Source organism: Theropithecus gelada, chromosome 2 (assembly GCF_003255815.1).
Source record: "Theropithecus gelada isolate Dixy chromosome 2, Tgel_1.0, whole genome shotgun sequence".
Classification (NCBI taxonomy): Eukaryota; Metazoa; Chordata; class Mammalia; order Primates; family Cercopithecidae; genus Theropithecus; species Theropithecus gelada.
This window is the reverse complement of record NC_037669.1, coordinates 53,823,376-53,838,666: the sequence shown is the minus strand read 5'-3', so window position 1 is coordinate 53,838,666 and position 15,291 is coordinate 53,823,376. Positions and strand designations below refer to the sequence as shown.

The 15,291-nt window shown below is 51.3% G+C and overlaps 1 protein-coding gene across 2 annotated transcripts in view; it reads left to right on the top strand.

Annotated features, from left to right (window-relative positions):
• SLC6A11 (solute carrier family 6 member 11) overlaps positions 1 to 5,611 on the top strand; it is a 121,336-nt gene extending 115,725 nt beyond the window's left edge. For both annotated transcript variants that reach the window (XM_025376316.1, XM_025376317.1), the window contains 3 exons: positions 1,160 to 1,260; positions 2,118 to 2,288; positions 5,216 to 5,611. In XM_025376316.1, coding sequence (XP_025232101.1) covers positions 1,160 to 1,260; positions 2,118 to 2,288; positions 5,216 to 5,368 — 425 coding nt within the window. In that variant the 3' untranslated portion in view covers positions 5,369 to 5,611. The remainder of the gene's footprint in view (positions 1 to 1,159; positions 1,261 to 2,117; positions 2,289 to 5,215) is intronic.
• The last annotated feature ends 9,680 nt before the right edge of the window (positions 5,612 to 15,291 follow it).

Sequence of the window (15,291 nt, the reverse complement as noted above, 5' to 3'; positions counted from 1 at the left end):
TCTATACTGGCCTCTTCTTTCTCTTCAGGGATTCCTTGGCCCTTTCCCACTGTTGGGAGGCCTCCTGCTTTCACACCCTGCAGCACAGGAAGGGGTTCAGGGCTCAGGCACTATGATCTTAGGCCAGTTCTTCTGCCCTTGAGACTCAGTTTTCCCCTTTGTAAAATAACAGTAGTCATCAACATGTCTCCAAGTAGGAGAAAGTGTAGTCGAGCAGCAGCCTGCATGGTGCCTGGCCTTCCATAGACAACCACCTCAGGTCCTCCTGCTCCCCAAGCCCAACAAGTGGGTGAGGGTTGCTGGGCTCAGTGATGGTCACTCCTGCCATGAGTGTGGCTTGGGAATGGATGCCTCTGCAGGCCCCTGCTCTGTAGCAGCCCTGCCAGGCCTCTGCCTTCGAAATCCTTATCCCCTTTTCAGGCTGCCTTGCAAAGCTGCACCCATGGGCACAGGCTCTGGCCTTGGCCAGGCAGCAGCCTCATTGCGATCCCAGTGCTGCCGTGTGACCAGGAGCACACCACTTCCCTTCTCACACCATCCCCGGCCGGGCGCAGTGGCTCACGCCTGTAGTTCCTAGCACTTTGGGAGGCCGAGGTGGGCGGATCATGGGGTCAGGAGATGGAGACCATCCTGGCTAACATGGTGAAACCCCATCTCTACTAAAAATACAAAAAATTAGCCAGGCGTGGTGGCGGGCACTTGTAGTCCCAGCTACTCGGGAGGCTGAGGCAGGAGAATGGCGTGAACCCGGGAGGTGGAGCTGGCAGTGAGCCGAGATCGAGCCACTGCGCTCCAGCCTGGGCGACAGAGTGAGACTCCGTCTCAAAAAAAAAAAAAAAAAGAAAGAAATCCTCATCCCCACCCCTGATTGCCTTGCCTCCAAAGGGATCACCTTCCACCTTTCTCCCAGCAACTCATCATTTCCTGGGCCTGAGGCCAGGAGAGCTGTCTCCAGTAGTGGGCCAGCATCCCTCCTGCTGCTTTTTATTCTGAAACCTCACACATGTAACATCCTGGTCGTTATTTCAGCAATACAAAGGTTCCTGCGGCAGTTTTTCTGTCTCAGGCTGGAGAACGCAAACACTCCTAGCCATTCCCCTGACTCATGTACAAAACTTCTCTGGGGTGTGTATGTGCCCATCTGATTTATTCCGGACAGGAAGCAACCGGTTCTATGATAACATTGAAGACATGATTGGCTACCGGCCACCGTCGCTCATTAAGTGGTGCTGGAAGATCGTGACCCCTGGGATCTGTGCGGTAAGGGCCCCACCAGGAGCCACCTCCAGCCATCTACCCACCCACCTACCCCCCAACCCACGTTTCCACTCCGCAGCCCCCAGCCTGGCCGAAGCTGGACCTGAGGAGGTTGATGTCCCCTGGTTCAGGTTGCCTTGCAAAGCCGCACCCATGGGCACAGGCTCTGGGCTTGGCCAGGGAGCAGCCTCATTGGGATCCCAGAGCTGCCGTGTGACCAGGAGCACACCGCTTCCCTTCTCAGGACCTCAGATTCTGCATAGGCAAATCAGGCACTGGATCCGCCTCGGAGGGCTGAGGACTATGTGGGGAACAAAGACCTGTCCCCGTCTTGTTGTTAACCATGAAGGCAGCAGAGCTGAGGGTGACATTGGGGCTCATGCTCTGCCCAAGACCGGACCACAGCAGGGCCTTTCTGAGCAGACATTTAATTAAAAAACGCCCAATCACTCATCCCTTTATTGGCACTGGATGTAACTCAGCATCTTCACAGACCTTGGTAGTTCTGAGAAGCAACTTTGAAACCAGTCTCAAGGAGTAACTAGAAAAAATAAAAATTTCTAACTGGGCAGAGGCTGGGGAAGAGGCTCCTGGGGGTAGGGAGAGGTTCTCACAGCCCAGCGAGGTCCCAGAACCCAGGGCCGAGTTCCCTGAGCATCTGTTGCCTGTGGGATGGGGCTCTAGCCTGCTGTGCCTCAAGCTCACTGTGGTCCTGGCAGGGCCTCACCTTTCACGGCTGTGAAATGGGGCCAGCCCCCTCCCCTGCCAGCCTCCTGCTGGTCTGCCTGGGCCCGAGACCCCTCATGGCCTAGCAGGGCTGAGGGCCCATCCCCCAGGCACCTGCCCCCATCTCTCTGCAGGGGATCTTCATCTTCTTCTTGGTCAAGTACAAGCCACTCAAGTACAACAACGTCTACACCTACCCAGCCTGGGGCTATGGCATTGGCTGGCTCATGGCCCTGTCCTCCATGCTCTGCATCCCGCTCTGGATCTGCATCAAGGTGTGGAAGACACAGGGGACACTGCCCGAGGTGAGACTGCCCCAGGAGGGCTGGTGCATGTGGGCAGGGTTCGCACCTTGGGTCCCAGTTCACTCATCTGCACGGTGCGCGATGACCACGCGCCCATCTGCCTCGGCGGGCACTGTGGCAAACTCCTCTCTGGCCAATGCTTATCAGCATGGTTGTGCCCAAGGTGTCACTGTGAGGTCTTTTGGCTGAGCCAGTTTCTAGGAGCCAAGCCTCTGTCTTCCTGTCTGTAAAATGGGATAACCGCAGTACCTAACTTATAGAGGCTGTGAGAACTCACTGAGTTCATATAGGAAAAGCCCTGGGATCCTGTCCTGGACCAGAGGGTAACAAGTGTTAGCACTGACTGTTCTGTGAATCCCAATCATTCTGACGTGTCACCCTGCCAGGCTGTCTACCTGCTGTATCTCCTGCCATCCTCAGAGCAAACTGGGGCGATAGGCATCATTTTCTGTAGTTAGCAGGTAGAGGAAACAGGTTCAGAGAAATCAGGTCACTTGCCTGGGGTTACACAGCCAACAGTTAGCAGATCACATTGTTAAAGACAATTTCATCAAAGTAGATTTTAGATATCCTAAAATTAACCCATTTCAGCTATACGATTAAACAATTTTTAGTAATGTTCCACAATGTGCAGTCATTGTCATGAAGCCATTTTAGAATACTTCCATCATCCTAATAAGAGTCCTCATGCCCATTCACCGTTAACCCTTGTTCCACCCCCAGACAACCACAGATCGACTCAGTGTCTGTGGATTTGCCTACCCTGGATGTTTCCTGTCACTGGAGTCCTACAGTGTGTGGTCCTTTGTCAGCAACTGAATCGTTACCGAGCCCATCTTACTCCAGAGCGGCACTCCCTATTCACTCTCCTTCCCTACCGCTGGCAGCGGTTTGAGTGGGTTTCTGCTTATTTAGTATACAGCACAGGGTGTTTGTTGTGTGCCAGACGCTGTTCTAAGCAGTTTACAAATACTAAGTCATTTAATCCGCATAGCAGTCCTGGGGGGTGGAGATTCTTTTTGTCTCCATGGATGAGGAAACTGAAGTACTGAGAAGTGAAGCAACTTGCCCAAGGGCACACAGCTTCTGAAGGATACAGCAGAGACTCTCACATGTGTGATCCTGTCCCCTGAGTTTTGCTGCCTCACCTTCTTCTGCTGGACCGGTTGCACTCTACTGTGTGGCCCTGTCTCTGCCCCAAGGCTACACCCCAGGGACTGCAGGAGTTGAACTTGGCCACCCGGGAGGCGATGGGGAGTGGGGGTATGCACAGCCAGAATGCAAGCTCCAGCTCAGAGTCAGCTACACCCAGCCCACCTGCCTGCCCACTGAGGGGCCCGGGCTCCAGAAATAGCCATGCATCCAGCCAGAAAGAGCCAGCCACTAAGGAAAGTCTCTTTCTCAAGCTTGCTCATGCCCCAGAGCAAGTCAGGCTCCTTGGCGCCTGTAGGTCAAGGGCAGTTGGTTAATTCTGATCTCAGGCCAAACATGTCCAGAGGGGACCTGACCTGGGGCCTTAAAACCTTGACCACTGGAAGGCCCCTGCCCAAACTTCCAGATGGTCTTTTGGTGTTCAGAAATGCCTGGTGTTGCCTGCTAAATCCTCTAGAGATCATCTCAGGCCTGGTGTGCGGGGGAAAGCAGGGGAGGGAGCATTCTTTCCTAAGCCCCCTCCATCTCCCTGAGCTCACACACTTGCCAACGTGGACAGCAGGGTTTATTAAAGAGGGAATTCTTTGGAGGTGTCAGACCCAGTTTCCAGGTCTTCCTCAGCAAGAGTCCTTGTGCCAGGTAGTCCACCACCCTGAGCCTCAGTTCCCACAAAGCTGCTGCTGGGGGATGGGAGGGATCTAGAGGGGAAAATGAGGATAGAGGTGCCTCAGAGAGGTGCTCTGAGGATGCATCCTACTGAATGGAAGGTAACATGGTGACCACTCAACTAATCTGATCCTTATACTAACCCCGGAAGGCAGGTACCATTATTATCCCCCTTTACAGATGGGGAAACTGAGGGACAGGGGGTTAAGCTTCTTGCCCTTGTTAAATGGTAGAGCCAGAACACAAACCCAAGCGCCTGGCTTTGGAACCCATGCTGTAGCCCCAGATCTGTGCCAGAGTCTGAAAGAGAAGACAGAGCCTTGATCCTGAGAAACCAGCCACCCAAAAGGCTTAGCAGCCTTCCTTGGGAAAGGGTTTATGCCCAGAAAGCACCCCCTAAATCCTAGCCTGGAGTCTTCTCCCAGGAAACCTGGGGAGTGCAGATGAAACGGAGGGATAGGGGCCTGAGGCAGGGCCACATCTGGTCTGAGGGGCAGGGCTGTGGGACAGGAGTCTGCATCCATCAGAGCTAGCCAGCTGGTGCTGGCTGCTTTGCAAGGCGGCCTGAGGCTGTGAGCCTCGGGCTTTGTGTTAATGCTCCTACCTTTGAGCACAGCTGGAGGAACACCCAACACACGCTACACCTTCCCCACATGATGGCACCCCTTCCATGGGAACGCACCCAGGTATCCAGCAATTGTCCTGTAAACAGCCCTGGAGATGCATTCCCACCCAGTGATTCACACCCCAGCTTCTCACTGTCCCCCAAGGGCAGGCACGAGGCAGGGACTCTGATGACAGCTCTGAGTCCCAGCCACCTTTCCTAGCCAGGTGTGAGGCTAAGTACTTTCCATAGCCTCTCCTTACTCTTGACCTAATGCCAGGAGTAGGGACCTCTACGGTCCCCATTTGCCAGAGGAGGAAACTGAGACCCAGGGAGGTTGTTCATCATCGAGGACAGAGCCGTAAGAGGCCAAGCTGGGGCCCGGACCTTAGTCTGAGAATTCTCCAGCACCCAGGTGTCCCCCGTGTACTTGGGAGAGGCCAAGGCAGACCCTGGACCCTGGCAGCTAATCACTCAGATCTTTCCCTCCTCTCCAACCATCCAGAAACTGCAGAAGTTGACGACCCCCAGCAGAGATCTGAAAATGCGGGGCAAGCTTGGGGTGAGCCCACGGATGGTGACAGTTAATGACTGTGATGCCAAACTCAAGAGCGACGGGACCATCGCAGCCATCACAGAGAAGGAGACGCACTTCTGAGCGGCCGCCAGCCACCTGGGGCTCTTCTTCCTTTCTTCCCCCCATGTGTGTAAATGAATTCCTGAACCCCATGCTTCACCTAATGGTAGGGGCTTGCTTGTTTTGCACAGGATTTATTAACAAGTTAATTTTAAGGTGGCCACTGTACACTGCTCTAAAGTCATATCCCCTCCCCGCCCCCAGTCATCATGGAAGTAACCACTACAAAGAGATAACACTGTACAGTGACTGCCAGATCTTCTGTCCTAGGGCAGTTTTAATCAATGTTTTCTAGGGATTAAGAAGAAGTGTATAATATTGTAAAACTTTTTTTACTGGGGTCGTGGGCCAGGTGGGGTGGGGAGTGATGGCTGTCCTCCTCTGTCAGCCTTTTAATGACTGTTCTGTGTCCCATGTTTGTCTCTGACCATCCACAGCCGCCCCTCCTCCATACCCCAGGGTATGGCCCCAAGCTGGGGCCCTGCTTGTGTTTATCCTCGGCTGCTGTCTTCCCAGTAGTTTTCCTTCAAACTTTCCCTTTCCAAGGGACACTGGGTTTGCAGACAGCAAGGCTATGTGGCAGAGAAGAAAAGGTTCAGCAGACTCAGGACTCCTGGGCTGGAGACCCCCCTCTGCCCTGATCCCATGAAGTGACCTTGGGCACTCCCTTTCCCTCCCTGGGCCTCAGTTTCCCCATCTCCCAAATGGGAGGAGGAGCCGGATTGGGTTATCTCTTAGGGATTCTCTTTGTGTGCCTTCCTGGCTCGCAGACCTGCCATGGACCTTGGCTTCCTCTGAAGACTTGCAGGCAATAATCTCTGCTCTCCCAGTTGTACCTCCTCCCCACCTGCTTATTTAAAATCAAGTTTATCGTAGAAATGGTGTGGTGTTGATGTGTGTTTTCCCTAAAACTCTAATTTCATCTCATCTGTGGGTAGCCCTGCTCTCTGGACACCAGTGGGTCCTCAGCCCCCATGGCGGGGGCTCCTCTGTCTGGCCTGCCATTTTTTCCTGGTCAGCTGCTCTTAGCCCCGGCTCTGCCTCTCCACCCTTGGCAGGGCTGGCTGGAGTTGCCTTGGGGACTGATTTTCTGGGTGGGGAAGCAGCCATCTATTCTTGCAGCCACCCCAGCCAGGATCTATGTCTTAGGACCTTCCTCTGGCCTTCCATGAGAAGGAGCCACAGTGGGGCCTGGTTTCCTCCTAAGGCCCTTCTCTATCCCAGGCCACCTCTTCTCCCTCCTCTTGTCCCCTAACGTCTGCCTACCACCATCCTCCCTCTCAGTTCTCTCCCATCCTTGCCCCTGGTTCAGGAGCCATTCTACCTGCTCCTGTGGCCAGGCGCAAGGCTACAGGTGCAGTCACCTGTTCCCTGCCACCTTCCCTCCCTTCTTTGGCAGAGAGAAGTCTCAGCTCTCACTGGAGGGAAGACCTGGGCATCGCGCTGGCTCCTCCCTCCATGGGACCTGGAGTCTGGCACTGTTCCCCAGCCAGCCTGGCTGCAGAACTCTCTGGCTGATACCGTTCTTCTTTTTCAATTGGACTTCATATCAAGCCTCTACCTTGGTTTCTGAGCTATATGAGGGTGGGGAAGGCACCCTCTTTCTTCTTTCTGTAGGTTCCCAATACTATTTGGTGGAAATGTGGGCTTTCTCTAAACCAAGGCTTTAGTTTCCTGTAAGGGTCCTCTGTGTTTGATTCACCCAAAAGTCTGCAAACCCCCAGCATCTCTGCTCTGGCCAGCCCCGATCTGAAGCCTCTGTCTGCTAAGAGAGATGCCCAGTGCCCCACTGGGCAGGACAGGAAGCCTAGCCTGGGCCCCCTCTGCACACAGCTCAGGCCTGCCCAACTTCTTATGGGCAAGCTACCATCCCACTCTTGTCTCCCTGAGCTGTCTGGTTCTGCGGACCCAGGAAGGGCCAGGCTGGGGCCCTGCTTGTGTTTATCCTCGGCCGCTGTCTTCCCAGTAGGCCCCGGGCAAGGAGGCTTCCCACTGCTGCTGCTACAGGTTCTCTACACCAACTCTCATGGATGCACAGATCCCTGTGGTCCGCCTTCGCCGACACACACATATCGTACATGTGGCTGTTAACACTTGACTCACTTAACACTACTCATGGGGCAGGGCGGAGGGTGGATTGTTGTTTTTTGTTTTTTGTAATTTCCTACTAGTATTTGGGTAACTTTGGGGGCGGGGAGGGCAATGTTGGGGCAGGGGAACATGTCATTGTGATGACTTTTTTGATATTCATTAGAAACAATACATCCTTTCTGAGATATTTACGATATTATTAAAAAATGAAAAAGGTTGTACTGTTTTGCATAATGAACATTTTTATCGGGCATTCAAAGGGTACAAGATTGTCTGCTTACTCATTTTTAAAAATTAAAGAAATGAACACTCAATGTGACTATTCCTAGCAAGGTGGTATTCGTTGGGTTTTTTGTTCTGTTTTTATTCCCTCCATGATATGCCTGCAAAACCCTCCTGGATCCCTGTGTGGAAGTTGCAGTCTCAACTCAGCACTACAGATTAGAAACAAAGGCAGTGGTGTTTTAGGAGCCCAGACTTCTTTATGTTCTTGTATTTACCATTTGCCTAGTATGTGCTAGATGCTCCACAGAAGTTGTCTTTTTAATCCTTACAACAACTCTGTAAAATAGGTACTTCTCCACTTTATTTATGTCTTGCTTTATGTATTACTTCCCCTATTTTACAGATAGCCATCTATTCTTGTAGCCACCCCAGCCAGGATCTATGTTTTAAGACCTTCCTCCAGCCTCCCATGAGGAGGAGCCACAGTGGGGCCTGGTTTTCTCCTAAGGCCCTTCTCTCCCCAGCCACCTCTTCTCCCTCCTCCTTCCAGTTAGGGGATTTTGAGGCACAGAAAAGTCAAGCAATTTGCCCGCAGTCACACAGCTGGTAAACATCAGGACCAGAAAGAGAACTCAGGTGTGTCTAACCCAAAGGCCCTTTCTCCTGACCACAGTGCCTTATTGTTTCTCATGCTGTGAGGGCTAAAGAAAGCAGCAGCTCCCTCACAGTGGTGAAAATAGCTGCCACAAAACTTATGCTTGTGTCCTAGTAGGCAGACACTCATGTTTGAGGCATGCAAGGCAGAACACAGAGAGATGAGAATTTGGAGTATGCAGCCTTGGGTTAGGCTCCAGGATCTGCCCTTGCCAGCCTCAGTTTTCTCATCTCTAAAATGGGGATAATAGCTCCTGTTTCAAATGCAGGGTGATTATGAAGATCCCATGAGCTCTGTATGTGAATGATGAGGTTCTGAATTCACACTAGTTATTATTCTGAATAAATAATGCCTAAGCTCAAAAAGTGTTTGTAGTATTGCCTAGAACTTAGACTAAAGTCTCTAAATTTGTGTCTGAGATTTCTAAATGGCCACTCGAGACCACAGGCTTGTTTTGTCCTGCCAGCTCATGACAGTAAGATCATCTTATGCAGTGTCTACTCATTCCTGTCTGGTCAACCTTTTTGCTTGAAATCCCTGATCTCAAGTCTACCTGACCCTGTCTTGGCCTTTCATCCTCTCTGAGGTGGTAATATCTGCTCATAGGAAAGCATCCCACAGAGTTCTGGAATTCAGAAAGTCTCTGTGATCCACAGCCGGGGTCCCTAAGTAATTCCTGCCCTCACAGAGCCACAGGGATTGCTGCAGTCACCTGTTCCCTGCCATCTTCCCTCCTCATGTCTGAAAGTGTCTTGCATTAAGCAGCTGTCATATGCAAGAGGAGGCTGGGTTACAGAAAGATGAGTCTCACTCATTCCCAGGAAACTTCATTTGCAGACTCTTGAGCCTATAGAATTAATAGCATGAAGAATTAATTGACGCACTAGACCCCTCCAGGCTGCAGTGTGTGCTAGTGACCCCTGCTGGCCAAGTGGGACTCTGCAGGCTGGCTCTACTAGACACTGCAAATAACCAGAGAAGGGGAAGGGAGCTTTGGAAGTGAAGTCCAGGCTACCTCAGGCCTAACAGCATTTCCCATGGAGTGGGGGGCAGATCAGGCACCAAAGAGCAGACATATTCTGCTGAAAGTGGCCAACTTTGGAAAATTGAGTCCTTTCATGCATTCAGCAGCCCTTTACTGAGCAGCCACCATATTCTTTGTGTGCACCTAGGACTAGTGTTATTATGACAAGTGAAACAGCCCCTTCCCTTGAGTGTTCCTACTGTTAGGAGGAGAGGTGTCCATACCCTTCTGGACAGGGGTAAGTTCACAGGGAGATGCTGTTCTGATTCTGACCTCCTATTCCTAGCCGTCTTCCAGCCAGTTAAGAGTTCTTCAGTGTGGCACTGAGCAACTCTGCCCACTCCTTGGACCTCAGTTAGCCACTGGTAGAATGGCAAAGAAATAAGACCCACAGCGGGAATGTGATTTGCCCAAGATTCCCCTAGAACTCTGTATTCCCATCTCATAATCAGTCCCCTGCACCATCTCAAGCTGTTAAAAAGCAAATGAGCTTGGGGCCCTCATTACCCATTAGGGATAAAAGTCAGCCTTTGTTGCCAACTCTGGCCACTTCTCTCTCATTTTTAAATAATGCCCACTTTGTGAGGGATACTGGAAAGAGTAACACATGCAGCATTTTCTGAGCGTCCAGGGTGGCTCAAGTGTCAGAGCCACTTCACAGGAAACCACATGGCAGGATGTGCCATGGACCGAGTGCTGGAGGAGTACTGCAGGCAGGAATAAGAACTGTTTATGGAGCACCTGCTGTGTTCCAGGGTCATGTCTGCGTTACCTCATCACAGCCTCACAACAAATCTAAGAAGTAAGTGTCATTAATCCCATTTTTCATATGAGGAAACTAGAGTTCAAAACTGTAAATAATTTGCCCTAAGAGATACAAATTATACCTCCTGGCAAGTGGAGGAGCTGGGCTTGGATCCAGGTTTGCTGGATCTAAATAAAGCCCATGTACCCAGCCACTTAACCAAGGATGTGGGACTTGAGTTGCACCATGGGGGATGGTAAGATTTAGGCAGAGAAGGACATTTGAGATGAGGGAACATCCCGAGTGATGACAGAGGCTTTGGGAGAGCAGGGAACCAGTGTACTCCCCATTCACTGCAGCCTCCACTTTCTGGGCTCAGGTAATACTCCTACCTCAGCCTCCTGAGTAGCTGGGACATGCCCAATTTTTTTTTTTTTTTTTTTTTTTTGCAGAGACAGGGTTTCACCCCAGTCTACTTTCTATAACCCTTCATGTATCTTCACCAATCTCTCTGGCAGAGTAAGATCAGGTAACACCATGCTTATCATGGAATGGCACCTGATGCAGGTCCCTCCACAGGACAGAAGGTTGGATTAACAAGTGCCCAGCTTGCCCCAGAGTGGGGAGCCATAGGAAAAGGAATACATAGGCATTGAAGACCTACTCAGTGCTGGAGACCATACCAGACCCTTTCCTATGCATTACCTTGCCCTCAACCACCTTGTAAGTTGGCATGGTGTTCACATTCTACCAGGAATGAGGAAACAGGCTCAGAGAGGTAGATTCAGCTACCCAAGGTCACAGAGATGGAAAATGGTAGAACTGGGGTAACAGCCCAGGTGTGTCTGGCGCCAAGGCCCGTGCACTTTCCCCCGACCACTTGTAGTAGTCAGGCTTCTCTAGAGAAACTTCTCTAAAAATTAGATATAAATATATAGAAAGAGACTTATGATAAAGGTTTGGCTCATGCAATTATGGAGGCTGAGAAGTCCCATGATCTGCCATCAGCAACATGGAGACGCAGGAAAGTCAACAGTGTAGTTCCAGTCCAAACCCAAAGGTTTGAGAGCCAAGAGTACTGATGTGCAATGGCAGAAGAAGATGGATGTCCCAGTTCAAGCAGAGAAAAATTTTCCTTTCACCTTTTTGTTGTACTTGGGTCCTCACAGGATTGGATGATGACTGTCTGCCTTGGTAAGGGCAGGTCTTGTTTACTAGGTCTACTGATTCAACTGCTAATTTCTTCTGGAAACACCCTCACAGACATGCCAGGAACAATGTGTACTAGCTATCTGGACATTCCTTAACTCAGTCAGGGTGACACATGAAATTGACCATCACAGCACTGTTGGGAACCACTAAGTGTCACCACAGTCATCAGCATTGAGAGGTTAATCAAGGCCATGGAGAGGCTACAGATGGTGGTGGAGGCCATGTGGGGAAGGTCTGAAGGTCTTCAGGGGTCTTGGAATGCCTTTGGTGACACTAGGGACCTCTGGAAACCTTCACCGTTTCCCAGAAATGATAGAAGGCCATGGGAGTTCACTGATAAAGACAAGGGGATGTTAAAGCCAGTGAGAGGCATTGGAAGTGCCTGGGACCCCCTGGAGACCTGAAAGAGATGGTGCAAGGGGAGGGGGCCTGGAGACCCGGTAGAATTATGTGGAGCCATTTGGGAGTTACAAGAGACTGAGAGTGACAGGAGTATATGGGAGTCATAATGGCTACTGAAAAAAAAAAAAAAAAAAAAAAGGCTCACTGGGGAGCATTAAGAGGTGCTGAGAGCCATCAAGAGTTATAAAAAATATCACAGCCCTTGGTCATTACTGGGGGGTATTTCAGTCATCCAGAGTCCTAGGGAGTACTTGGGATCACCTTGGGGACACCCTGCCTGGAGGAGCAATATGCAGGACGTAGCCTTGAGGAAAGGGGAAGAGGGTAGCTCGGAAAATGCTCTTACAGGGGGGCACAGAGACTGGGAGCCGGAGCCAACATGAATAAAGGGGTCAGATGCCTGACTGGCAGAGATGGAAAAGCCAGGTCAGAATTCTGCAGACCACGAGAGGCAGCCGGCGGGTACGTGATGGGACAAGGATTTTTTTTACCTTGACCTTCCTAGGCTTGTACAGGTCTGAGTTTTCTGGAGATTCCCAACCTGGTGTGTCAGATCCCCCATCTGGGTCTAGCCGACACTTGGCTTTTCTTATTCTCCTGGGAATTTTCTCTGCCTTTCTTTTCAAAGCCAACCATTCCTGGGGTGACAAGGCTCTTATAGCCCAGGCTGAGCAGGGGCTCAGCCCCCACCAGAGGTGAAGGATTTAGGGGAAACCTAACAGAGGAATCTGGGCCTGAGCTCTGGGAGCCCCTGGTCGGTTGATGGAGAGAGGGGACAGAGGACAGTGTAGAGTGAAGGCAAGTGTCCTTTATTGAGCACCTACCATGCACCTAGGATGAGGTGGGTGTTTTCCATAATCCTCACAACGACCACTGGAACTGTGATTTATTCTCATGTTACAGATGTGCACACAGGCTCGAGAGGTAAATGGAGGAACTTGCCCAACATCACACAGGCTGTGCCGGAATTCAAACCAGGTGGATCAAACCCAGAATTCTTGGCTTTTTCCCTCTATACCAGGCAACTATTGGCTTGGCCCAGGTCTCTAGCAGGGAAGAATGAGTCCTGAGCCTTCCTGCCCTTACCCACTCTCCCCGACCCCTATCCCTCCATCCCAGTCCTGGGCTCAGAGGGGCTGGTGGCTGGCAGATCCAGGCTCTATTAGCAGTAAGTCAACCACCAGATGGCGCTGCTGCTAAACCCAAGCCCCCTCCCTGTGGTCCAGGCTCAGGCCAGTGAGGTCAGAACTGGAGCTGGGACCCCACAGTTGAGACTAGAGGGTCCAGAGGTCTCACTCTGGGTGCCCAGATGAGGGACAGAAAGGTTGCCCTTGTCAAACACACACAATTCATCCTTCTCACCCTGCCCCATCCCTAGCTCATGTTTGCAGCGCTACCCCAACAGCCAGAAGTGAGAGTTCTTAACTCTCTTACTCCTTTGCTGTGTGACCTTGGGCAAATGACTTTGCTTCTCTGACTTCAACGTCCTCTTCTGTCCAAGTGGACAGAATAAGCCACTCAGGGGTGCTGAGAGAATGAGATGAGATGATGGTGTGTGCCAAGCGTCAGGCACACAGGGAGAACGTGACTCTCCCAGTGAGCCTCCTTCCTCGGGGCCACGGTCAGAAGGGCCCCAGCCAGTGTCAGGAGACCTGCACCCTAGCTCTGAATTCGCTCTATGCCTTCACAAAGACACACTGCCTCTCCAAGGCTCGGCTTCCTCATCTGTAAAGTGGCACTAATCACAGGCGCTTTCTCTTTGGTTATTCGGAGGATGAAATGAGAGCATGGCTAGATGGCATTTCTTTTATAAAGCACCATGTGATCAGGAAAGGTGATTATTGAAAATGTCTACAGCAGCTTTCAGGGTGTGGGGTTGGGTGAATGTGTAAACGGTGGTGAGGTGGGAGAGGTGACTGGGCACATGGGACAGGCTGCTGGTTTTGTTCTGTGTACCTAGCAATGACACAAGCCGCTTGGACCACACCCTACTTGGTATCTTCCCGGCCATGCCGCAAGCCCCTATCTTGCTCCATCTATCCTGGAAGCTTGCCCCAACCCATTTAAACACAAAAATGTATGAGTGCCTGCACGGAACAAAGATGAGAGGCAGAACACGGAAATGCCGAATGTGATTATCTCTGAATGATAAGGTTTGGGATGATTTTTATTTTTCTCCTTTTTCTTTTATTTTTTTCTGTACCATCCAATTTTTTTTTAACAAAGAACATCTATTGCTTTTATATTCCAAAAACCAGAATCAATAAAGCTATTTTTAAAAACTCTTTCCTTGCCATCAAGAGGTTGGTTACAAATGAAGGTTCCAGAGAAAGAAACGATGATTCTCCTGTGGCTGGAAGACGTGGCCAGAGGGAGACGCGAGGGGAGAGGAGGTGTCACCACGTAAGCTGCCTTCAGTCCTGTCTCCAGCCTCCCCTGGGAAGCCAAGGAAGAGGCAGATGCAGCAGGACCCCTCCTCCGGGCCACAGAGCTCCCCGTAACATTTATGGGCCAGCATTCCAGGGGCCTTGATCTTGCCGCTTGTCTCTGGGAGCTTGTCATGGTTGTTGAAGGAGGAAAGGAGCAAACAAGCAGGGAAGCCATGCTTGGTTGAGGGCTGACTATGTTCCAAGTGCTGCCGCCTCTATTAACTCATCAGATCTCCCTCCCCACACTCACCTGTTGAGGGAGCTGGGATTATCAGCCCAGTTTACAGATGAGAAAACTGAGATATGAACTTCCATATCTGACTGCCTTCTGGATCTCTCCTCTTGAACATCCATTCAGCATCTCAAACTCAATTTTCCCAACTGAATTCACCTCCTCCAGCCTCTACCCCTGCCCAGCCTATTCCTTCCTATCTCAATAAGCAACACCGCTGTCCAACCACTTCCTTTATTCAGCAAATACTGATGGAGCACCCACTACGGCCCTGCCCTTGAGGAACTTACACTCTCCCCAGAGGAGACAAGACCATGGACATTTTGGAAAGTAAAATTATGCAGTGTTGCAGAAGATGATAAATTATCTGGCTTAAAATAAAGCAGGGAAGAGGTATAGGAAGGGTCAGAGTAGGGAGATTGGAATTTTAAACAGGCTGGTCAGGGAAGGCCTCATGGGGAAGGTGAAGGAGGGAGGCAGTAGCTGTCCCAGGAGGAGCATTCAGGCAGAGGGAGCAGCGTGTGCAAAGGCCCTGGGGTGGGCGCTCATCTGCAGCTAAGAGGCCAGGGTTGCTGAGGCAAAGTGAGCAAAGGAGGACTGGTGGAAGGGGAGGCCAGAGAGGTGGTGGGCAGATCACGGAGGGCCCCAAGGCCAGTGCAGATGTGCGATGAGGAGGAGCGAGGGCTCTCAGCAGGAAAGGGACCTGTTTTAACAAGGCCCCTCGGGCTGCTGGCAGGGGCTTGGGTGGAAGCATGGAGACCAGAGAGGAGGCTGTTGTCCTCCAGGAAAGAGACGATGGTGGCTGTACCAGACAGAAGGGGAGACGGGATCTGATTCTGGGTCTATTTAGAAGGTAAACCAACAGGGTTTCCTGGCGGATTGAGAGAGAGAGAGGAGTTGAGGATGACTGAGGTTTGGGGCCAGCTTGT